The sequence below is a fragment of the Aotus nancymaae genome, unplaced genomic scaffold (assembly GCF_030222135.1).
Source record: "Aotus nancymaae isolate 86718 unplaced genomic scaffold, 86718_ANA_hifiasm-v0.15.2.pri h1tg000108l, whole genome shotgun sequence".
Taxonomy (NCBI): Eukaryota; Metazoa; Chordata; class Mammalia; order Primates; family Aotidae; genus Aotus; species Aotus nancymaae.
The window spans coordinates 31239574-31262239 of NW_026988523.1; the positions used below are offsets into that span (position 1 = coordinate 31239574).

General features: G+C 40.9%; 1 protein-coding gene and 1 non-coding gene across 4 annotated transcripts in view; both read left to right on the forward strand.

Moving 5' to 3' along the window:
* The first annotated feature begins 1696 nt into the window (after positions 1-1696).
* The window catches only part of SNX27 (sorting nexin 27), an 83944-nt gene continuing 62974 nt past the window's right edge, over positions 1697-22666 (forward strand). For 2 of the 3 annotated variants that reach the window (XR_001108997.2, XM_012462721.2), the window contains exon 1: positions 1697-2010. Coding sequence is in view for 2 of the 3 variants with exons in the window: in XM_012462721.2 (XP_012318144.1) it covers positions 1697-2010 (314 nt within the window). In the remaining variant the exon portion in view is untranslated. The remainder of the gene's footprint in view (positions 2011-22666) is intronic. The other variant, XM_012462723.2, reaches the window with a different exon arrangement.
* Positions 18335-18441, forward strand: LOC135272337 (U6 spliceosomal RNA). The gene has a single exon (XR_010340498.1). It is a non-coding gene; the product is annotated as a U6 spliceosomal RNA (small nuclear RNA).

A 22666-nucleotide genomic window follows, 5' to 3' on the forward strand; every position in this document is an offset into this window, starting at 1 on the left:
TTTCTTTATATTTTTATTCCATAAGCTTTTCTCTATTTAAGGCAATTTAAAATTTTATGTTTTAAAGGTGTTTTTTGTGTTAAAAACTAAAACCTAAACACACACGTAACCTATGCCTACACCGGATCTAGATTATCAATTTCACTGTCTTTCACTCCCACATCTTGTCCCACTGGAAGGTCTTCATGGGTAATAACATGCACACAGCTATCATCTCATGATAACAATACTTGGGGCCAGGTGCGGTGGCTCACTCCTGTAATCCCAGCACTTTGGGAAGCTGAGGCGGCTGATCACCTGAGGTCAGGAGTTTGAGACCAGCCTGGCCAACATGGTGAAACCCCGTTTCTACTAAAAATACAAAAAAAAAAAAAAAAAAAATTAGCCAGGTGTGGTGACACACATCTATAGTTCCAGCTACTTGGGTGGCTGAGGCAGGAGAATCGCTTGAATCCCGGAGGTAGCAGGAGAATCGCTTGAACCCCGGAGGTGGAGGTTGCAGTGAGCCGAGATCATGCCATTGAACTCCAGCCTGGGTGAAATAAGAGCAAAACTCCATCTCAAAAACAAACAAACACACCCCCCCCATACTTGGAATACCTGAAAAAAACCCACAATACTTGGAATACCTAGAATACCTTCTGAAGGACTTGCCTGAGGCTGCTTTACAGCTAACTTAAGAAACATTAAGTCGAAGGAGTACACTCTAGAATAGTGATAAAAAGTATACTGAATTCATAAACTAGTAACATAGTTCTTACCATTATCAAGTATTATGTACTGTACATAATTGTATGTGGTATATGTTCACATGACAGGCAGTGCAGTAGGTTTGTTGACACCAGCATCACCCTACACATGTGAGTAATGAGTTGCGTTATGACCTTATGGTGGCTACCGTGTCACTAGGTGATAGACATTTTCCAGCTCCATTATCATCTTATGGGGCCTCCCTCTGTTTGCAGTCCATTGTAGACCAAAATGTTCTTATGTGGCACATGACTGTAGTTGCAATACAGGACAAGAAAGTTGCACAATAACTGGCCTTAGTTCCTGATACTTAGTAGCTGGATGACTTTGAGCACTCTAAGGTTGTTTCCTAATAAGGTAAAATAGGGAAGCTAATCGTGATCCGGTTGTCTCACAGGTTGTTGGGTCCTGGTCAACATATCAGTTACTGTGCAAATAAATGAGTTGATATAATTTAAGACTGTGTTGAATCATAAACGTTATTTTAACATTATTGTTTTTTAGAGGTTATGAAATGAAAGTTGGGGGGGAACCTTGGTCTGCATCAGGAGTTGAATCATTTTACCACGTTGGGTGCTGGGTTAGACGCTCCCCACCCAACAGATCAAACTCTTAACCCAGCATATAAGATAAACTACAACTCCCGGCAGGCGTTGCTTCCGAACTGCGTCATATAACCTCGGCTCGGCCCGGGCCCAGACCGCGCCCTGCCCCCGCCGCCCATAAACTACATCTCCCAGGAGGCCCCAGGGTGCCTGATCGTCCGCTTTCCCCCCGCCCCCTGCCTCCCCTTCACCCTGCGCCAGCAGCTCGGTGGCCGAGTCGGTCCCGCGGCTGGCGGATCGAGCGCGCGCGTCGGGGGTCGTGCGGCTGCCGGGCAGGGCGAGCACGCGCCGGGAGGCCTTGGAGGCGTAGGGGGCGGGGGTACTGCTCGCCTGCTTGCAAGATGGCGGACGAGGACGGGGAAGGGATTCACCCCTCAGCCCCTCACAGGAACGGAGGTGGCGGCGGCGGCGGCGGGGGTTCTGGGCTCCACTGCGCCGGGAACGGCGGCGGGGGAGGCGGCGGCCCGCGGGTCGTGCGCATCGTCAAGTCCGAGTCCGGCTACGGCTTCAACGTGCGGGGCCAAGTGAGCGAGGGCGGGCAGCTGCGGAGCATCAACGGGGAGCTCTACGCGCCGCTGCAGCATGTGAGCGCCGTGCTGCCCGGGGGGGCGGCCGATCGGGCCGGGGTGCGCAAGGGGGACCGCATCCTGGAGGTGTGAGTATCGGGGCTGCCCGGCGCCCCACCCTCCCCGCGCCCCTCCTCCTGCCCCTGCCTCTCCTCTACCCTTGTCACCCCCAGGCCGCACCTCCCCCGAGCTCCTAGCTGGCCTCGCGACCCCCGCCCCTCGGGCCTCCGCAGCCGGGCCCCTCCTTGTGGGCAGCCCTGCCCCCACCAGCCCCGGGGCTTCCGCGACGCCAGTCTCCCACCCCATCGTCTCCAGCGCATGCCCTTGCGCCCCCAGTGCTCTTCCCCTTGCCCCGATTACTCTGGGCTCTTCTCCGCCCCTTTGCTTTCCCGTGTGGCGTGCTGCATTCTGCTCCTCACTCCCCCTCACCTTGCTCTGAAGGAACCTCATCTGTTTCTTACTGACGGCGTTCTGTTTTCTGACCCAGCCAGTACCTTGTCCTCCCCAGGTTCTCATATTAAGCATCGCACTTTCTCGTTCTCCACCACTTCCCCGCACCCCGACCCCCCGCCCCTATGAACTGCCCCTTCTGCCCTCCAGACCAAGAAGGCAGGACCTCTGTTCTGCTCCTACTTTTCCTCCGGAAACACCTTCCCTCCCCGCTCCCCTGCTTTTTCTTTCTTTAGTTATCCTCTCCTTATGGTTAAGCTTCCCCTAAATTTTTCCATCCCATCGTGGACCCCTTTCCTCCTTTCCTTTTTGTATTCCTACTCCGAGTTTACCTTGTTTTCTGACCCTTGCATGCCTTTGGGGTGGGGGGGCGTGGAATTTGACACTGTAGTTTCTCTTCTCGGTTGGCACTGTATCACACCCTAATTTGGAATCTAGTGTCTCCATCAGCACAGCCCTCCGATAGCATCCCTGTCCTGGCCCCCCCGCCTTAACTCCTGCTCTATCCTCACGCCTCCTTCTAGTCAGGTTTCTGGTAGAGCCCTCCGAACTCCTCCTCCTCCCAAACTACAAGCCCTTTTGAGTCTGGCCGCTCTGCTTTTTTAGGGCTTGCCTCTCTCAGCTGCCCCTTCTACTCTGTCCTCCTGTGATCCCACACTTGACTTTGTCTTAGTCTTTCTCTCCCCTAGGCTACTTCTCCTTTCTTCTGTTTTTTAAGGCGCCTTCTGCTGCTGCAGCCCACCCTCTCTCTCCTGCTGCAGTCCCTCTCCCTTCATACTCCTTCCCCACCACATCCCTCCACGCTCTTGCAGGATGCTGCCTTGTCTGTCTTGCAGTCTCTGTGCACACCTCCTCCACTACCCTAATCTAGGTGTTACATTTGCGTTTTTGTGCTTTGCGTTGAAATTCAGATAGTGATTGCAGGTTGACTTGCAGGTGGTGTGTGCTCGCATCGTCTCCGTTCTCCTCAGCGGTCTTCCGTGCTGTGTTTCTTCTTGCTGAATCTACATTTGGCATTCCTTTTTTACGCTTTTACTCTCTTCCTCCATGTTTTGATTTGCCCACGTGAAATCCTTCTGTTTCTACAAATTTTATTTTAATTGTAATTTCTACAATCTTCAGTTGCCTCTTGTAAAACAGTAGGTTTGCAAATGGGATAGTCTCTTGAAAATCTGCCTTATGAAGAAGTCCATTTCTTCTTACTCATCTTGTGCTCCCTGCCGTTATTCTTGGCGTTCTTACTCTATGGTATCCACTCATTCTGTTTTCTCATCTCTTCCATATACCTCAAGAAATAGATGGTTTTAACCTGAGAAAGCTGATTAAAAAAAAGAAGAAGAAGAAATAGTTGCTTACTGAGGCAACTATTTGCCTAAGTGTTTGGAGATAGTATACCTTTCTTCTGTCCTTTCTGTAAATAGACGCTTTCTTATTTCATGAATATCCCACGTACTGTTTCCTAGTATTCTCTGACAATATATTCTTTTTCTTTTTTTGAGACAGAGTTTTGCTTTTGTCACCCAGGCTGGAGTGCAATGGTGTGATCTTGGCTCACTGCAACCTCCGCCTCCTGGGTTCAAGCTGTTCTCCCGCTTCAGCCTCCTGAGTAGTTGGGACTACAGGCATGTGCCACCATGCCCGGCTAATTTTGTATTTTTAGTAGAGACGGGGTTTCACCATGTTGACCAGGCTGGTCTCAAACTCCTGACTTCAGGTGATCTGCCTGCTTGGGCCTGCCAAAGTGCTGGGATTACAACAATGATTTTCAGATTTCTTGGGTACCTAATTATTTTCTTTCTAGATAGCTCAAAATTTGTGGCTGTTTCTTCCAATAGGTGGTCTTGGAATTGACATTTTCCTTTCCCTATGGAAGTTAACTTTGGACTCAGCTTCTTGTTTTTAAATTTAAAACTAAAGCATTTACAATGATAAATTTATGATAAAGTTCTAAATTATGTACTCTTCACAGGATCTAAAGGAACCAAACCAAAATGAATAATTCTGTAGGAGACTATAGTTAATGTGATCTATCTTTGCAGCTATACACACACATCCCAACATACATAGTGGCTTCTTGCCTTTATTGTGGCTTCTGCAGAAGAGCCCAGATGTAAACAGTAAAGGAGACTTCAGATGATTCCCTAGGGAAGGTAGAAGGACTTGCCCTAGGCTTAGGTTCCACAGTAGGAAGCTGGGCAGTCTTCGCCTTCTAGAGAAAAAACATTACTTTTGGCACATCCTTGGTGGTAAGTAGAGAAGTTCATCTCTTTTACTGGGCAGGGGAAAAGATTACTCTGCCCAGAAGACATCTTTGGAAGGTTGTGATGATCAGAAATCTTCCTGGCATTGGTTTCTCACCCTTCCAACTATATGTATTTTGATTTCCAAATTCTCTGAACCTTCTTTGGTACTATAGGGGAATGATAATTACAACCCAAAGCTAAGCTAGTGGTAAATTCTGTGAGACCTCAACTATTCAGTGTCTTTCTATTTTCTTTCTTTCATAGTCTGTGCCTTCTCTTTAGGGTTCCAAGTGAGAGGGGAAATGAGCAACCAAATAGATGTGGTTCTCCAGGGATAATCTGTACTTGTTCCTTGTCTCGATCTTGGTTAGGTTGATGCTAATTTTCCTGAAGCATTTTTTAGGCAATACTCCTTAGAGCTTTTGTCTGTCATCCAAGTTCTTAAAGTTAACGTGTGGTGTCCCAGGAAAGCTTTGCATGTTGATTAAGAGCCAGATGGGGTCAGAATTAGGGATAGGTGGATTTTCATTGTGTGGATGTAGTTTGTATCAAGACGTTGGTGAATGTTTGGACCTTGATAATTGCTATTTAAGAGTTTTCCCTATTTTAGATTCTTCTATTGTGTTTACAAATTGTTTTTACAGCAATTTTTGTATTTTTCAGTTGTTTGGACAACTGATAGAGATGTGAAAGAACAGAGTAACTTTGAGATTTAAGGGCACACAAACTTGGACACAAGTAAGAGCATCAACTTCTTTGTGTTTCTTTTAAAGTCGACTTACTAAGACTCTGTTCTAATCTTTAGTCCTGAAACTAAATTGGAGTGCGTCTGGTTCAGTTTGCCTTTTCTCCTTTCAAAACTGTTTAGATTCTAACTGGTTTGGGAGTCGTGTTGCAGGGCTTGGTACTGCAGTATGAACAAACCCTCTGGGCTCTAAATTTTACTGCAGATGGAAAGTTTTTTTGACTAGCAATGTTAGTTTCCACCTTGTAATTTTTCCCAGTGTAACGTATACTGAGTGTCTTCCCTTTGATGTGTATGTACCTGGAGGCTAACGAGTAAAGAACGCTTTCAACAAACAGAACCAAAATAAATACGTCTTTGCACTAATTATATAGTATGTGAAGTAACATTTGACTTCAGGTTAATTTTCTTTAAGTTAAAGTAGTTCCAAGGACTCTTGATTGATTTCTTGAGAGATGCTGCTGAAAGATTTTAGTGTGCAGTGGATATGGATATAAAACTGTCTGTATTTTTGAGGGATTAGTTTGAGCGCGGACCACTAAGATTGGCTTGCAAGCATTCAAAATCATGATATATTATGCTAGTCAGTGTATATGTTTTCCTCTTTGATAGCTACTAGATAATAGACCCATCAGCTTTCCCTTATTAAAGTCATAAGATAAATTAAAACTGTATATATCAATTTGTTTTTTGAGAGTCAGTTTTCTTACTTCATTTTGTGTGAGAGTTTGAAAATGAATAAAGAGGCTGGTGCCATAAGTATTTTTATGAGTTAAGTGTGAGTCATGTATCCTAGACGAGGTACCGTCTCAAGAGCTGCTTTCGCAATTGTACCTGAATTCTATTTCACTGATATTTTCTAGGTAGATTTTGGTAATGTTTGAAATAATGAAATCATGGTTAGTGGTCAAAGGAAATTTTTATGGCAGTGGTTCTCAGGCTTTAAGGTACATAAGAAGCACTTGGGTGTGCTTATCAAAAGTACGGCTTCTTAGGCTCACCTTCTAAGGGTTATGATTCAGTAGATCTTTCATAGGCCCTAGAAATCTTTTTTTACTCCTTTGCCCCATGTGGGTAATGCAACCCACATGCCCAATTACATGCCCAGGGTGACATAGTAGGTTGTAGGCTTTGGATTCTCAGTTCGTTTTATTTTTTCATTATTATATTGAGAGTGATGAGCTAAGACTATACCAACAAATAGTAAATTGTTAGGCTCTCAAATTCCAGCCTAAATTCTTGCTAAGGTTTTGAAATAAAGATGGATGTTAAGAGGTAGAGCAAGTTAATATTAATAGTGATAATCATTATACCACTTTGCAGTGTGTATAGTGTGTTATAGTTTGTAGTGTTTTTACATCTGATCTTCACACAGCCCTGTGAGATAGGAAGATAGTAAGTTCATCAAGGGCAGGGACTACATCAAATACTATGTATTTATTGTATCGCCAGCCAAATGTCTGGTGGCACATGGAAAGTATTCTTCAATAAATACTTGGCGAGTGAATATATCAGTATTATCCCTATTATTATTTTTTGTTGTTGTTGTTGTTTTTGTTTTTTTGAGATGGAGTCTCACTCTCGCCCAGGCTGGAGTGCAGTGGCACGATTTCAGCTCACTGCAACCTCCGCCTCCCAGGTTGAAGCTCTCTTGCCTCAGCCTCCCTAGTAGCTGGGATTATAGGTATGTGCCACCATTCCCAGCTAATTTTTGTATCTTTTAGTAGAAATGGGGTTTCACCATATTGGACAGGCTGGTCTCAAACTCTTGACCTCATGATCCACCTGCCTTGGTCTCCCAAATTGCTGGGATTACAAGCATGATCCACTGTGTCTGGCCTTTTTTTTTTTTTTTCTGAGACAGCATCTCGCTCTGTAGTACAGGTTGGAGTGTAGTGGTGTGATCTCCACTCACTGCAACCTCTGCCTCCTGGCTTCAGGCGATTCTCCTGCCTCAGCCTCCTGAGTAGCTGGGATTACAGGCATGTGCTACCATGCCTGGCTAATTTTTGTATTTTTAGTAGAGACAGGGTTTCACCATGTTGGTCAGGCTGGTCTTGAACTCCTGACCTCATGATCTGCCCACCTCCGCCTCCCAAAGTGCTGGAATTACATGTGTGAGCCACCATACCTGGCCTATTATCCCTATTTTATAAGAGAGCAAATGGAAACTGAGTGTTTTATCAATGAATGGCAACCAGAATTAAATCCAGATCTTTGGATTCTAGATCTTGAATATTTTCCCTTTTTACAGCTTTGTTTTTTTTTCTTTTTCTTTTAAAAAGACAGAAGTCTCACTATGTTGCCCAGGCTGTACTTGAATTCTGGGCTCAAGTGATCCTCCCACCTCTGCTTTCTGAGTAGCCAGGACTACAGGTATGCACTAATACATCTGGCCTAATTTTTTTTGTACTTTGCTGGTCTTGGACCGCTGGCCTCAAGTGATCTGCCCACTTTGGCCTCCTAAACTGCTGGCATTACATGCGTGAGCCACTGCACCTGGCCATTAACTTAAAATTCTGTTACATTCCTGTAAACTTGGATAGCAGTTGAACTTTGGTTTTACTATTGTGAAATGTAACTATTTTGTATCTTTATTTGCTCACTATTACCCATTGTTAAATTGGATAAGACACAAGGGACTAAAGCAGGTATTCTTTGCCTTTATTGTTGCTATCTTTACTCTGTTGGTTATCAATGACCATAGCAGAACAGTCCTTTTTAAATTCCTTTTAATTTCACAGGTAGTTGAGGTTGCAAACAAATAAAACTAAATTTGAAAATAACATTACTTTTCCCTCAGAAATCACTTCCACAGATTGCTGCACCAGGAAAATATATTTTATCAGTAGCGTAATGATTTGTCTGGGTCTTTTAAGTTATTGTGAAGAACAGTTTTCTTTCCGGCCACCACTGACTAGTTTATTTCAGATGAGGTCTGTTACCATGCTCTCAAGGATAATTATTTTTTAAGATAAGTCCCATTGGGAATAATTCTCATGACCTCCTAGATAAGCAAAGAGACTTAATTGACAAGCCAACACTTAATTTATGATCACTGCAAAGTGCTTTTTGAGCATGATCTGTGGCAAGTTCATTCATTAGATGACGGCATTGCTGACAAAGGATATTGTGGTGGTTTAGGTTAGAGCCAGTTAGGTTCATTCTTTTCTTCCACTCGAAGCTATATAGATGTTTTCTGTGCTTCTTGGGCAATCCAGTAAGAGCTCTGGATGGGTTGGTACAGTTCAGCCCGCATTTGGAAAAAAAATTTAGAAGGTTTTAAAACACTTTTTAAAAAATTGCAACTCATAGTAAGAGATACATTTTATATTATAACCCAATATATATGAAAAAAAAAAACACCTGAAAAATAAGTTTCACAAAAATTATATTTATTGGCTAGGCACAGTGGCTCACACCTGTAATCCCAGCACTTTGAGAAACCGATGTGGGCGATCACTTGAGCTCAGGAGTTTGAAACCAGCCTGGGCAACATGGTGAAACCTCATCTCTGCAAAAACAATAGAAAAATTAGCCACATGTAGTGGTGTGTGCCTATAGTCCCAGCTACTCAGGAGGCTGAGGTGGGAGGATTGCTTGAGCCTGGGAGGCTGCAGTGAGGCACGATCACATCACTGAACTCAAGCCTGAGAGACAGAGTGAGACCCTGTCTCAAAAATAAAACAAAACACCAGAGTGCATGATACCAGTAGATACAGTTTTTTTGTGTGTTTCTTTTTTCCTCCCAGAAAGCTGAGGCCATAGGCGCATGCCACCATGCCCAGCTAATTTTTTGTATTTTTTTTGAAGAGACAGGGTTTCACAGTATTGCCCAGGCTGGTCTCAGATTCCTGGGCTGAAGTGATTTGCTTGCCTCGGCCTCCCAAAGTGCTGGGATTACAGGTGTGAGCCACCATACCAGGCCCACTCTGGTATTTTTTAGTGTGTTCTTATTTTGAGTTTCTTTGTTCAGTTTTTTTAATGCTTGTGGTGGCCTGGTACATTAATTTCACAACTCATCAGGTTGTGATCCACTGTCTGAAAAACAGTAATTTAGGGCATCACTTTTCCTGTTATTGGCCCGCTAGATATTATTTCGTACTCAGTCTGGTTCCACAAGTAAGCACACACTGTGTATAAAGTACTGCTCAGCTTGCATGAGTCACAGGGTCTCTGCATCCCTGCCCTTGAGAAGCTTACACTGCAGTAGGGAAGGTACGGGTAAACAGTTTTCTGTGTGTAAAGCTAAACGAAGTAATGGGGAGAAATGAAAAGCACAATCAGAGTACAGAGGAAGGAGTGAATATGCCTAAGATGCCTGGTGAGGAGACAGCTCATAGAAGGCTTTTAAACATGATCGAAGAACAAATATAACTGCAGAGAAGGGGCAAGGATTTTGTAGGCTGAGGAAAACTGTGACCAAAGAGGGGAACATGTGAAAAGTTCTTAGGCTAGCAAGGGGCTTAAAGTTGCTGTTTGTCTATAGACATTTGTGGTGATAGAAACTGGAAAGGAAGGTTGCAGTAAGATTTTAAAAAGATGGCTTGGAATATAATGCCAAAAAGTTCGTTTTTTTTCTCTTGATGAGCTCAGAATATAGCTGTGTGTGCATGAACACCCAGGACTTCCTGTGAATTCAGTTTTATATAATTATTTACCAGAAGAGGTTGAATAACTTTTCCAAGGCAAAAGAGGAAAATCACTATTAGAATTAGAAGAATTTCAGAGCATCTAGTCTCTTGGACTGTCTTGTACTATATAAAGAAGGGAACTAAGAACAAATAAGCTCTGACACCCAGGACTGGGAGCAGCTGGTGAGGAGCTGGTTGCGTTTAACTTGTGTATGTATTTTATTTCACAATCGAATCCAGCTTCTCAGTTATCCTTTCTCTTTCTCGTATGTTTTAAATGACTGTACTTACTGTTAGGTTTACAGTTGACAGCTTTCATCCCTGTGTGCTGCAGGCCTGTACTGTTTTAGCTGTGCTTTCCTCCAAGTGTGTTCCTCTGATTTGAAGATGCTTCTTTTAATTTAAATCTTTCATTTTGGCATACTGCATGTTGGGGCTGAGGGGACTGAAGACAAAGTGGGGAACGTAATGTGGTACTAAAGTTTACACTTAATACCTACCTTCAAATGAAAATTCATATGAAGCTCCTTCAAATAAGTTTAAGACTTGGTGGTGACCACAGAGTGAATTTTTGCTTTTGCTCATAATACTAGGAGTATTCCAGGGTTAAATTTTGTGATATGGTTTTAGTCAAATGCTTGGTAGTATGTGTGTAGTCTCTTGTTTATTATTTATTGCTCCCTGCCAACTAAATAAGGTTCTCATAATAGTTGAGGAAATGTGCCTCTCTGCAAGGTATTGAGATGCTAAATAAGGAGTTGTGTTTGAGTACTCTTAACGTGTACTTCCTCCAGTGAACTTCCATTGATACGAAAACATCTTTTAAGAAATGGTTTGTTTTTGGTCAAGCTATCTGAAACTTTTTAGATTCTTGTGTCAAACCTCAGAGCAAGACCAGAATGATAGGCCTCTGTGTTCTACCGGCTCGATACACAATGAATTAGCTTACTTCTCTCTGGAAGAGTACAGCCAGTCTGCAGAGTCAGCTGCTCTGGTGCATGCTCTCCCAGCTGCTTTCAAGAGGCTGATCACTCTTACAAAACTTGCAGTAAGATTATTAACTAGGAGGTCATCTCTCTCCCCCCACCCATACCGCAGTACTTTTATATCTATGTGTCTATTTAGTCTTATTTATATTTATTTAGTATGTTTTAAAAATTGGGAGATTGATTAAATGAATATTTGGAGATCTTAGAAAACATGATGGCCTCTGAAAATTTTGGAAACTTTTTCTCCTTTTGCTGATCAGTTTAATCATCTAGAATGTTTGTTCCTGCCTCTGTCTTTACTTGGAAACAGCAATGAGTTTTGTTCTACCTGATGTTGTGTATCAAGGAAATGTGACACTGAAGCTTCCTTTGTGAGTTATGTGCTAGTGGATTATTTTAGAGCTCCCTGTCCTACCCAGTTATCTTTTATATTCCTGATTCGGAAAAGGTCCGACTGTACCTTTCTTCTTCCTCAATGTGTTGGAATAGACTAGAGACTTATAGAAACTGGAGTCTGTGTTTCTTATTTCCAAAAGAAATTTCTGAAATTTAATTTGTATTAAAAGATGGTACTCGATCGTCAAAGGGTCATATCTCTTCAAAGGTGTATCTCTTTACTAATTTGTAAAGACTGTCTTTCATAAATGAAGGTATTTCAGCTGTTTTTTCAGTTGTAGTGATAGATAACACTATCTATTCACATTCATGTACCGTACCGCTTGGGATGAATTGAATATATAGGAAATGGGTGGTTGAGATTCAGGGTGCAGGCTATGGCCTCAGAACAAATTTACCAGGTCACGTGAGGAATCATGCTTTTAATTACATTATGTAGTAATTCAGAAATAGTAGTGAAATAGAACTTTGAAGAATCAAGATTTTTTTTTTCATTTGATGATTTACCTGACTTGCAAACCAAGTTGTTGATAAAGCAAGTAGGTTTTATTTTATTTTATTTATTTATTTTTTATTTCATTCTGATCCGAACGTAGATTTTATTCTTTAGTTAACTTTCACTGTGGTCAGTATACCAAGTTAAAATCATTTAGGGATAGCCTTTAAATTGGCCATGTTGGCAGTGATTTAAGATGTAGCAGCTCTCAAACACTGAGTTGGTGCTGGGAAATGATTTAGGACTAGTTGTGTTTTGCTGGTGAACGACTGAGTGGGGGTCCTCGGAAACTTATAGGAGGAAAATGAATTACTTTAGGAAAATCATCATGGCTATTAGCAACTTTCTTTGCCATTAAAAAAATTTTTTTAATTTAATTTATTTTTCTTGGCCAGTTTAGAGTGTGGTGGTATAATCACAGCTTGCTGAAGCCACAACCTCCTGGGCTCAAGTGAGTCTCCCACTTCAGCCTCCCAAGTAGCTGGGACCACATGTATGCGCTACCACACCTGGCTAATATATATATATATATATATATATATATTTTTTTTTTTTTTTTAATTTTATTTACCTATTTTTTCTGAAACAATGTCTCCCTCTGTCACCCAGGCTGGAGTGCTGTGGCATGATCTTGGCTCACTGCACTCTCCGCCTCCCAGGTTCAAGCTATTCTCCTGCCTCAGCCTCCCAAGTAGCTGGGATTATAGATACATGCCTCCATACTAGCTAATTTTGTTTTTTTTTGTATTTTTTTAATAGAGACTTAGTTTCACCATGTTGGCCATGGTCCTGAACTCCTGATCTTAATGATCTGCCTGCCTCAGCCTCCCAAAATGCTGGGATTACAGGCATGAGCCACCACGACCAACCTAATTTGTGTATTTTTTTTTACAGAGACAAGGTCTCACTTTGTTGCCCAGACTGGTCTTTAACTTGTGGGTTCAAATGATCCTCCTGCCTTGGCCTCCCAACGAGTTGGGATTATAGGCATGAGCCACCAGGCCTGACTCTCCCATTTCTTTTTTTTTTTTTTTCCTCCTCACTCTGTCGCCAGGCTGGAGTGCAGTAGTGTGATCTCAGCCCACTGCAACCTTTGACTCCCTGGTTCAAGCTATTCTCCTGCCTCAGCCTCCCAAGTAGCTGGAATTACAGGCATGCGCCACCACGTCCAGCTAATTTTTTTATTTTTATTTTTATTTTTATTTTTAGTAGAGACAGGGTTTCACCATGTTGGCCAGGATGGTCTCTATCTCCTGACCTCATGATCTGCCTGCCTCGGCCTCCCAAAGTGCTGGGATTACAGGTGTGAGCCACTGCACCTGGCCACCCTTTCCCATTTCTAACATTCTTTGTCCTGCAGTACAAAGACGTAACCCACTGTTATGTTCACCCTATGTTAGGATAGAACTATAGGGTTGCTCTATGCTAATCAAGGTTTTTAAAGATAAAAATGAAAAAAAAATTTATCCAGACAAAATAAATAAGTGTTGTATATTTTTGGACTATTAGAACTTGCTTTAAGACCTCAATGGTAATTTTTTAGCCTCTCACATGTAATAAAGACATCGTGCTTACATTTAAATATATATATATTTATTTATTTTAGAGACAAGGTGTCACTCTGTCATCCCTGTTGGAGTGCAGTGGTGCAATCATAGCTCACTGCAGTTATTGATCTCTTGGGCTTGAATGATCCTCCTGCCTCAGCCTCCTGAGTAGCTGGGACTGTGGGAGTGTGCCACCATGCATAGATAATTTTTAAAAAAATTTTCTGTAGAGACAGGGTCTTGCTATGTTCCCCAGGCTGATCTCAAACTCCTGGTCTCAAGCCACCCTCCCACCTTGGCCTCCCAAAGTGTTGTGATTACAGGAGTGAGCCACCTCACCTGGCCTAAAATTCTAAGACTGGAATTTTGTATTCTAAGAGGGAAATGGATGAGTTTGTTTTTATTGTTGGTGACAAGTGGTTACATTGGCTTTACAGGTAATTATCAGATAATAAATGAGCTTTTTTCTGAATAGCTTGATTATATTTTTATATTTATTTTTTAAATATCTTAAAGCCTTAAGCCTTATTATACTTCTTTTCTCTGAATAACAAATATGATTCATTTATTCAGAAATAAATCTACCTGATTATATTTGTATACTGATTGCCTTGGAGTAATCTTTAACTGTTTCTTGACAAGGAATAAACCCTTGTCACTTCTGGCTAGAGGTATTAAAGATTGAAGAACAGATGGGTCTTACTTGTACTTTTTCTGCCTCAGGTAGCATTCTTTGTAAATAGAACACCCAGTCAAAGGTAAAAAGTCCCAGTGATGGTAAGCAGGTTATTTGACAAGTTATTCTTTTTTTCTCTTTTTGGGAAGACCAGATGCCTATTAACATACTTCTCAGTTTCTCAGCTTTGCCAGGGCCAAACTTTATTGTTATGAATACTCCCTTTTGCCCAGTGTTAAATTTCTGGATGCAAGTGCTTTAAAAATATTGGTATAGGCCAGGCATGGTGGCTCATGCCTGTAATCCCAGTACTTTGGGAGGCCGAAGCGGGCAGATCACTTGAGGTAAGAGTTTGAAACTAGCCTGGCCAACATAGCGAAACCCTGTCTTCACTAAAAATACAAAAATTATTTGGGCGTGGTGGCATGCACCTGTAATTCTAACTACTCGGGAAGCTGAGGCAGGAGAATCACTTGAACCCAGGAGGTGGAGATTGCAGTGAGCTGAGATTGTGCCACTACACTCCAGCCTGGGTGACAGAGCGAGACTCCATCTCAAAAATTAAAAAAAATTAAAAAAATTAAAATAAAAATATTGGTATAAAGATTGAATCTGGCTGGGTACAGTGGCTCATGCCTGTAATCCAAGCACTTTGGGAAGCTGTGGTGGGCATATCACTTGAGGTTATGAGTTCAAGACCAGCCTGGCCAATATGGTGAAACCCTGTCTCTACTAAAAATACAAAAATTAGCCAAAGAATCACTTGAACCCAGGCGCCGGTGGTTGCAGTAAGCCAAGACTGAGCTAGTGTACTCCAGCCTGGAAAACAAAGGGAGACTCAGTGTCAAAAAAAAAAAAAATTAGCTGGGTGCTATGGCATACACCTGTAGTCCCAGCTACTAGGGAGGCTGAGGCAGGAGAATCGCTTGAACCTGGGAGGCAGAGGTTGCAATGAGTTGAGATCAGGCCACTGCACTCCAGCTTAGGCAACAGAGTGAGACTCTGTCTCAAAAAGAAAAACAAGATTGAATCTTTTCATACTTAAAAAAAGGCACCAAAGGATTTGGGAAGTGAGGCTCTTGCCATAGAATCCTGGAAATTTGTTCAATTTCATCTGTATGTGGTTAACATTTTTTTGTTTTCCCCCTCATTTACCAAAGATGAGGCCTAATTAGAATTAGATGAGGGTATTTTTGGTTTGTTTTTATTTTTAGTCTTATTTTGAGTCAAGACCCTTTTACATTGTCTTTTACTAACAGAATAATCTGTCAGAATTATGGCATTAAAAGAAAGTTTTATGACAATGGTTTTAAAAATCAAGAATTGAATACTGTTGTAGCATGAGATTCAAAAAATAAAAGATAAATAAAATCAGGAAGAGAAAACTGAAATTGATTGTAATTTTGAGACCCTATAACTTTGAGGTAGTTGTTTTCTGCTCACTTGTGTTTAGGCAGTTGCTAAGGCTGGACAATGGTTACACTGAATCATGACTGAAGAGAGGGAAGATAGTTTTTGTTTTGTTTTCTAATACTGCAAAGTGCTCCAGGCTCATTTTATGTATTTCCTGCTGTAGTCCTAGAATCAATCATTTTTTAAAGGGCCCTGGTTCCTTTATTGGAATTACAAACGAAGATCTGGGCATTAGGGTGTGGTTTCTTTTAGGCCATTTTGGCTGATAAAGCAAAGAAATATGTGGGTGTATTAACCCTTGTGTATATACATATCTATAAATGCTTCTCTGTGTAACCCTCTGTCTTATATTAAATTAAACATGAGTCCTGTTTCTCCATTTCTACTGCATTACCACATGGATCATTCTAGCCTCCTCCCCTTGCTGATCTATGAATTTCCATTCCCACAGTGAGAAATTTGGCTTTTCCCATCTGCCATCCATTTATTTAATTGTTCAATTCCAGTACGTTTGTTTAGGAGTATCATAATTGTTAACCAGTACCCTTGTGGAGAACAACTTTATTGGCTCTAGTACAGTACTTATTGGTAGCCCCTTTTGCGTTTAGTCTTATAGACTCTTTTCATTTTCAGTCACTTAGATCCATACCGTTTCCTCCACTCACTTTAGTGAGGTTTTTAAAAATACCTTCAAAGTACAGTTAGGTTCTCTTGCCACAGTCTGGGATTCTTCCAACCTCCTGATTTTAAAAATATTTGCATATATTAAGGTTTACTCTTTTTTTTTTTTTTTTAAATACAGATGGGGTTTTGCCATGTTGCCCAGGCTGGTCTCGGACTCTTGGGCTCAAGCAGTCCACCTACTTTGACTTCCCAAAGTGCTAGGATTACAGGTGTGAGCCACTGCACCTGGCCAAGGTTCATTCTTTGTTCTATAAAGTGCTATAGGTTTTGACAAATGCATTATGTCATATATGTACCATTATAGTCTCATACAGAATAATTTCACTACCCTAAAAATTCCCTGTGCTTCACTTACTCATCCTTTTCTTCCCCACAGGACCCTGGTAACCACTGATCTTTGCTTTTTCTGGAATGTCATATAATTGGAATCATACATATATAGTAGCCTTTCAGACTGGTTTCTTTCCCTTAACAACATGGACTTAAGGTTCCTGCACGTCTTTTCATGACTGTTTTTGTTTGTTTGTTTGTTTGTTTGTAGAGACACAGTTTTGCTCTGTTGCCCAGGTTAGAGTGCAGTAGTATGATCTTGGCTCACTGCAACGTCTGCCTCCTGGGTTCAAGCAATTCTCCTGCCTCAGCCTCCCAAGTAGCTAGGATTACAGGCTCCTGCCCCCTTGCCCGGCTAATTTCTTTTGTATTTTAGTAGAGACGAGATTTCACCATGTTGCCCAGGGTCGTCTCGAACTCCTGAGCTCAGGCAATCCACCTGTCTCGGCCTCCCAAAGTGCTAGGATTATAGGCCTGAGCCACCGCCCCCGGCCTTTTTTTTTCCAATGGAGTCTCACTCTGTCGCCCAGGCTGGAGTGCAGTGGTGCAATCTTGGTTCACTGCAACCAACACCTCCTGGGTTCAAGCAATTCTCCTGCTTCAGTCTCTTGAGTAGCTGGGATTACAGGCACCTGCCACCATGCCTGGCTAAGTTTTGTATTTTTAGTAGTGATGGGGTTTCACCATGTTGGCCAGGTTGGTCTCAAACTTCTGACTTCAGGTGATAATGCCCATCTTGACCTCCCAAAGCGCTGGGATTATAGGTGTGAGCCACTGCCCCAGCCTTTTATGGCTTAATGGCTCATTTCTTCTTTTAGATGCATAATACTTAGTTGTATGGCTGTTCCACAGATTGCTTATCTCTTCATCTATTGAAGGACATCTTGGTTACTTACAGTTTTTTGGCACTTATGATAAAGCAGCTATAGCCATTTATGTGCAGGTTTTTGTGTAGATGTAAGTTTTCAACTCAGTTGGGTAAATATCTGGGAATGTGATTGCTGGATCTTATGTTAAGATTGTGTAAAAAGCTGCCAAACTGTCTTCCAAAGTGACTGTATCATTTTGTATTTCCATCAGCAGTGAATGAGGATTGCTGTTGCTCCACATCCTTACTAGCATTTGGCATTTGGTATTATCAGTTTTTTGGATTTTAGCCATTCTAATAGGTGTGTAGTGGTATCTTGTTTTGATTTGCAGTTCCCTGATGATGAATAATATTGAGCATCTTATATACTTATTTGCCATCTGTATCTTCTTTGGTGAGGTATCTGTCCAGATATTTTGCCCATTTTTAAATTGGGTTGTTTGTTTTCTTATTGTTGAGTTTTTCTAGCCCTTTGTGTGTTTTGGATATAAGTCTTTTATCAGATGTATGTTTTGCAAATATTTTCTTCCAGTCTTTTTTTTTTTCATTCTCTTAACAGTGCCTTTTGCATAGCAGAAGTTTTTAATTTTAATAAAGTTCAACTTAGCGATTTTTTTCTCTCATAGATCATGCTTTTTGGTGTTGTATCTGAGATCTCATTGCCAACCCCCTAGATTTTCTCCTATGTTATCTTTTAGAAGTTTAATTATAGATTTGTGTTTTTGTAATCTACTTTTGACATAGCATTGGCTCAAACATATTTCTAGATTATTTTGTTCTTCATGTTTACAATTTTAAGTGATTGCTTTCTAGTTTATTCAATTATTGTACTGTAATTTTCTTGGCTTTTTGTCCCCCGTATTGACTTTTTATAAAAACAAATGGAAACAACGTAAATAATAATGGATGTGTTTGTGCTTAGCTTTTTTTTTTTGTATTTAGGTGCTTGCTTCAGCAGCACATATGCTAAAATGAGAAAGATACAGAGAAGATTAGCATGGCCTCTGTGCAAGGATCACACGCAAATTCATGAAATGTTCCATATATATGTGTATACATATATGTATGTATATATATTTTCCCTTTGGAAAGCAGTTTCACTGGCAATATGCATCTAAAGATATAAAAATGCTCATAATATTTTAACTAATAATTGTATTACTGAGAATTTATCCTAAGACAATGACCAAAATATAAGCGTCGTAAGGGCAAGAATTTTACAATGGCATGCAGAGCACTCTGAAGTATTTCTTGTGAATAAACTGAAATAATCCTAAACACAAAAAAGTTTTTTGAGACAAAGTCTCACACTGTTGCCTAGGCTGAAGTGCAGTGGCACAATCTCAGCTCACTGTAGCCTCTGCCTCCCAGGTTCAAGCGATTCTCCTGCTTCAGCCTCACAAGTAGCTGGGACAGCATGTGTGCGACACCACGCCTGGCTGTTTTTGTGTATATTTAGTAGAGACGGTAGGTTTCACCATGTTGGCCAGGCTGGTATCGAACTCCTGACCTCAGGTGATCTGCCTGCCTCCCAAAGTGCTGGGGAACAGGAGTGAGCCACCATGCCTGGCCGGTGTTCCATATTTTTTAATACAAAAAATGTAAAATAAAAAGTTATTTAAAAAACAACAGGCCGGGCATGGTGGTGGTGACATGGATCTGTAATCCCAGTTACTCAGGAGGCTGAGGCAGGAGAATCACTTGATCCCGGGAGGCAGAGGTTGCAGTGAGCCGAGATCATGCCACTGCACCCTAGCCTGGGTGACCAAGCGAGATTCTGTCTCAAAAAACTTTTTTGTGTTTAGGATTATTTAATTTATTCTTATAAGAGATACTGGAGAGTGTTCTGCATGCCATTGTAAAATTCTTGCCCTTTTGAAGCTCATATTTTGGTCATTGCCTTAGGATAAATTCTCAGTAATACAATTATTAGTTAAAAGATTTATGAGCATTTTTATATCTTTAAATGCATATTGCCAGTGAAATTGCTTTCTAAAGGGATTTTACCTATTTAGAAAACCATTGTCTCATATTCTAGATGATAGAAGTTGATACTAAAAGTAATTAAGGTAGTACTTTTTTATTTTAAAAGTTGTTGACCAGATTTTACTATTTATTTGAAAATGCAAGCATTTTGGAAAATTTTGGCCATTTACTTTCTCTTGTTGTGCTTTTATCATTTATCAATGAATTAGATGCTCTAAGATGTGAGGTACAGCATGTTATTATTTCTAAAACAGCATTCCATATGTCTTTGATATTTGGTGGTCCAGAATGGGAATTTTGTTTAGATCTGTTCAAGCTTCACCTATTTTGGCTGCATTCATTGCTTACACATGTCTAAATCTCGTATCTCAAGAGATTAAGGACAAAGTATGGTATGATTGCTTAGATAATTAGTAAGAATATTCTTCAACTTGTTTACCTAAGTAAGATAGCAAGGAGGCAGAGTTAAATCAAAAGGAGACAAACTGAACGAGTCATATGATTTAAATGCAAAAATTAGAAAGGACAGACTTTACATTTTGGTAGAGTAGTTTCTTGTCTTTACAGTGCAGTTTCTAGTACAGCTGTAATGAACACCTGAGCAGTGAACCAGTGAAAAGTCAAAGGAAGTGTCTCTCTTCTCATATGCCAGAAGTCTGTTTTCCTTTAACTTCAGAGATCTCCAGATTTTCAAGATGTGTTGTGGAGAAGGTAGGGAATTCATTTAAAAAGCTCTGTATAATTGAGAAGATGATACAATAGTGTGTTAAAGTTTTAAACATAGTTCCAGTCACCCTAACTCAACTATTTTTGTGTTTTACATAATGTACCTTATGGGCAAAAATAGAAACAATTTGTAATCTTCATTTTTGCATTTAACAGAACTTTCCCATGTTTGCATATAGTTTTCATAAATATTTTAAGAGGTTTATAGTCCATATGTTTGATTTACTTCAGTGTCTTTAAAGGTTTTGCTAATGTTGGATATTATTTGGCTGAACAAATTATTTTTCAAATATTTGGTCAGAAGAAAATGGTTTGCAATCTTGAATGCTTAATTTTCTTTTTTCATTGAGACAGGGTCTCTCTCTGTCACCCAGGCTAGAGTGCAATGGTGCAATCTTGGCCCTCTGCCACCTCTGCCTCCAGGGTTCAAGCGATCCTCTCGGGTAGCTGGGACAACAGGCATGCACTACCAGGCTCGGCTAATTTTTAAAATATTTTTTGTGGAGACATAGTCCCACTATATTGCCTAGGCTGTCTCGAACTCCTGGCATCAAGTAATCCTCCCACTGCAGCCTCCCAAAGTGTTAGGATTATAGGTGTGAGCTACTGTGCTTGGCCCTTAAAAATCTAACAGGTGAAATCTATGCCTCCTAAGTAATAGAATATGAATTTTATTTGTAATGCACTATAATGGTATTTTTGCAGTGTTTGGTGAATTTAACTCTTGTTCCTTACATTATGGCTTTGATAAACTTGAGAAATGCTGCTGCTTTCTGACTTAATGTTATAATTTGTTGCTGAGGTTTCTTTATTTTATTTAAGATGGAGTTCTGCTCTTGTTGCCCATGCTGGAGTGCAGTGGTGCCCTCTCAGCTCCCTGCGAACTCTGCCTTCTGGTTTCAAGTGATTCTCCTGCCTCAGCCTCCAGATTAGCTGGGATTACAGGCATCCACCTCCACACCTGGCTAATTTTTGTATTTTTAGTAGAGATAGGATTTCACCATGTTGTCCAGGGTGGTCTCGAATTCCTGACCTTGTGATCCGCCCGCCTTGGCCTCCCAAAGTACTGGAATTACAGACGTGAGCCACAACACTTGGCTCCGTTGCTGAGGTTTTAAACTATACTAGGTTTGAAATACGTGTTCTATTATTTATTGGAGATTAGGACGAAGCCAAAGCAGAAGTAGGGGCAAACTAGCTGTGGCTTAATTTTCTTTTCATTACTTTCATGAAATAACCTTGTAAGACTTGGAAACATCCAAAGTTTAGCTTATTTTCCACAAAGAAACGGGAGTTGAAGGAAAAAGCATGTATTTTATATAAGCAGTTTTATGCTGCAGATATGTACAGATTTCATCTACTAGATCTTTAATAACAAAATTATTGATAATAGCAAAAAAAATTCAAAGCAATCTAAAAGTAGAATAGGGGTTATGCTGTTCACTCAGATGGTAGACTCCTATTTCACACTTAGAGATGTGGATATTATATAATAATTTTTATTTTTAAATCAGCTTTACTGAGGCTTAATTTACATGCAGTCAAATGCACACATATGAAGTGTAGAGTCTGAGTTTTGGCAAAAGTATACATCTATTTAACCACTACCCCAGTCAATATATAGACAGTTCCATCACTTTTTTTTTTTCCTGAGACAGTCTCACTTTGTCACCCAGGCTGGAGTGCAGCGGTGAGATCTTGGCTCCCTGCAGCCTTGACTTCCAGGTACAAGCAATCCTCCTGCCTCAGCCTCCAAGTAGCCAGGACTACAGGCCCAGGATGCCCAGCTAATTTTTTGTATTTTTTGTAGAGACAAGGTTTTACCATGTTGCTCAGGCTGGTTTTGAACTCCTGAGCCCAAGTGATCCCCCCTCGCCTCTGCCTCCCAAAGTGTTGGGATTACAGGCGTGAGACATAACAAAGTTTCTTTATGCCCCTATCCCTTCCCCTCCAGACAACCACTGATTTGATTTCCACCACTAAAGAATGGTTTTGCCTGTTCTAGAACTTCAAATAAATGGAATCAAATCAGTCAGATTCTTTTCTGTCTCACTTCCCCAGCCCCCCGTGTATTTTTGAGATTTACCTATGTTGTTGTGGATATGAGTAGTTTTTCCTTTTTATTGCTTCTTCCTTTTATTGGTGTGACACTCCACTTTATCAATATGCCGCAACTTGTTTACCCATTTACTTTTTGATAGACATTGGGTTTTTTCAGTTACTTACTATTTTGAATAAAGCTACAGTGAACATTCAACTACAGTTGTGTGTATGGATGTGTTTTTACCTCTCTTGGATTATACCTAGGAGTGGAATTGCTGGGTCTTGCGGTAAATGTGTGTTTAACATGAGGAACTACTAGACTGTTTTTGTTTTATGCACTTATCAGCTATATATAATAATTGAACTTGTTCCACATATTTGACAAAACTTGGTATTGCCACTCTATTTTAGCCGTTCTTGTAGACGTGTAGCCATTGTGTAGACATGTAGCCAGCTACAAAATTGAAATGTATGTCTTAGCACTTGCAGTTATAGGAGTTTATTATCTATTTTTAATGG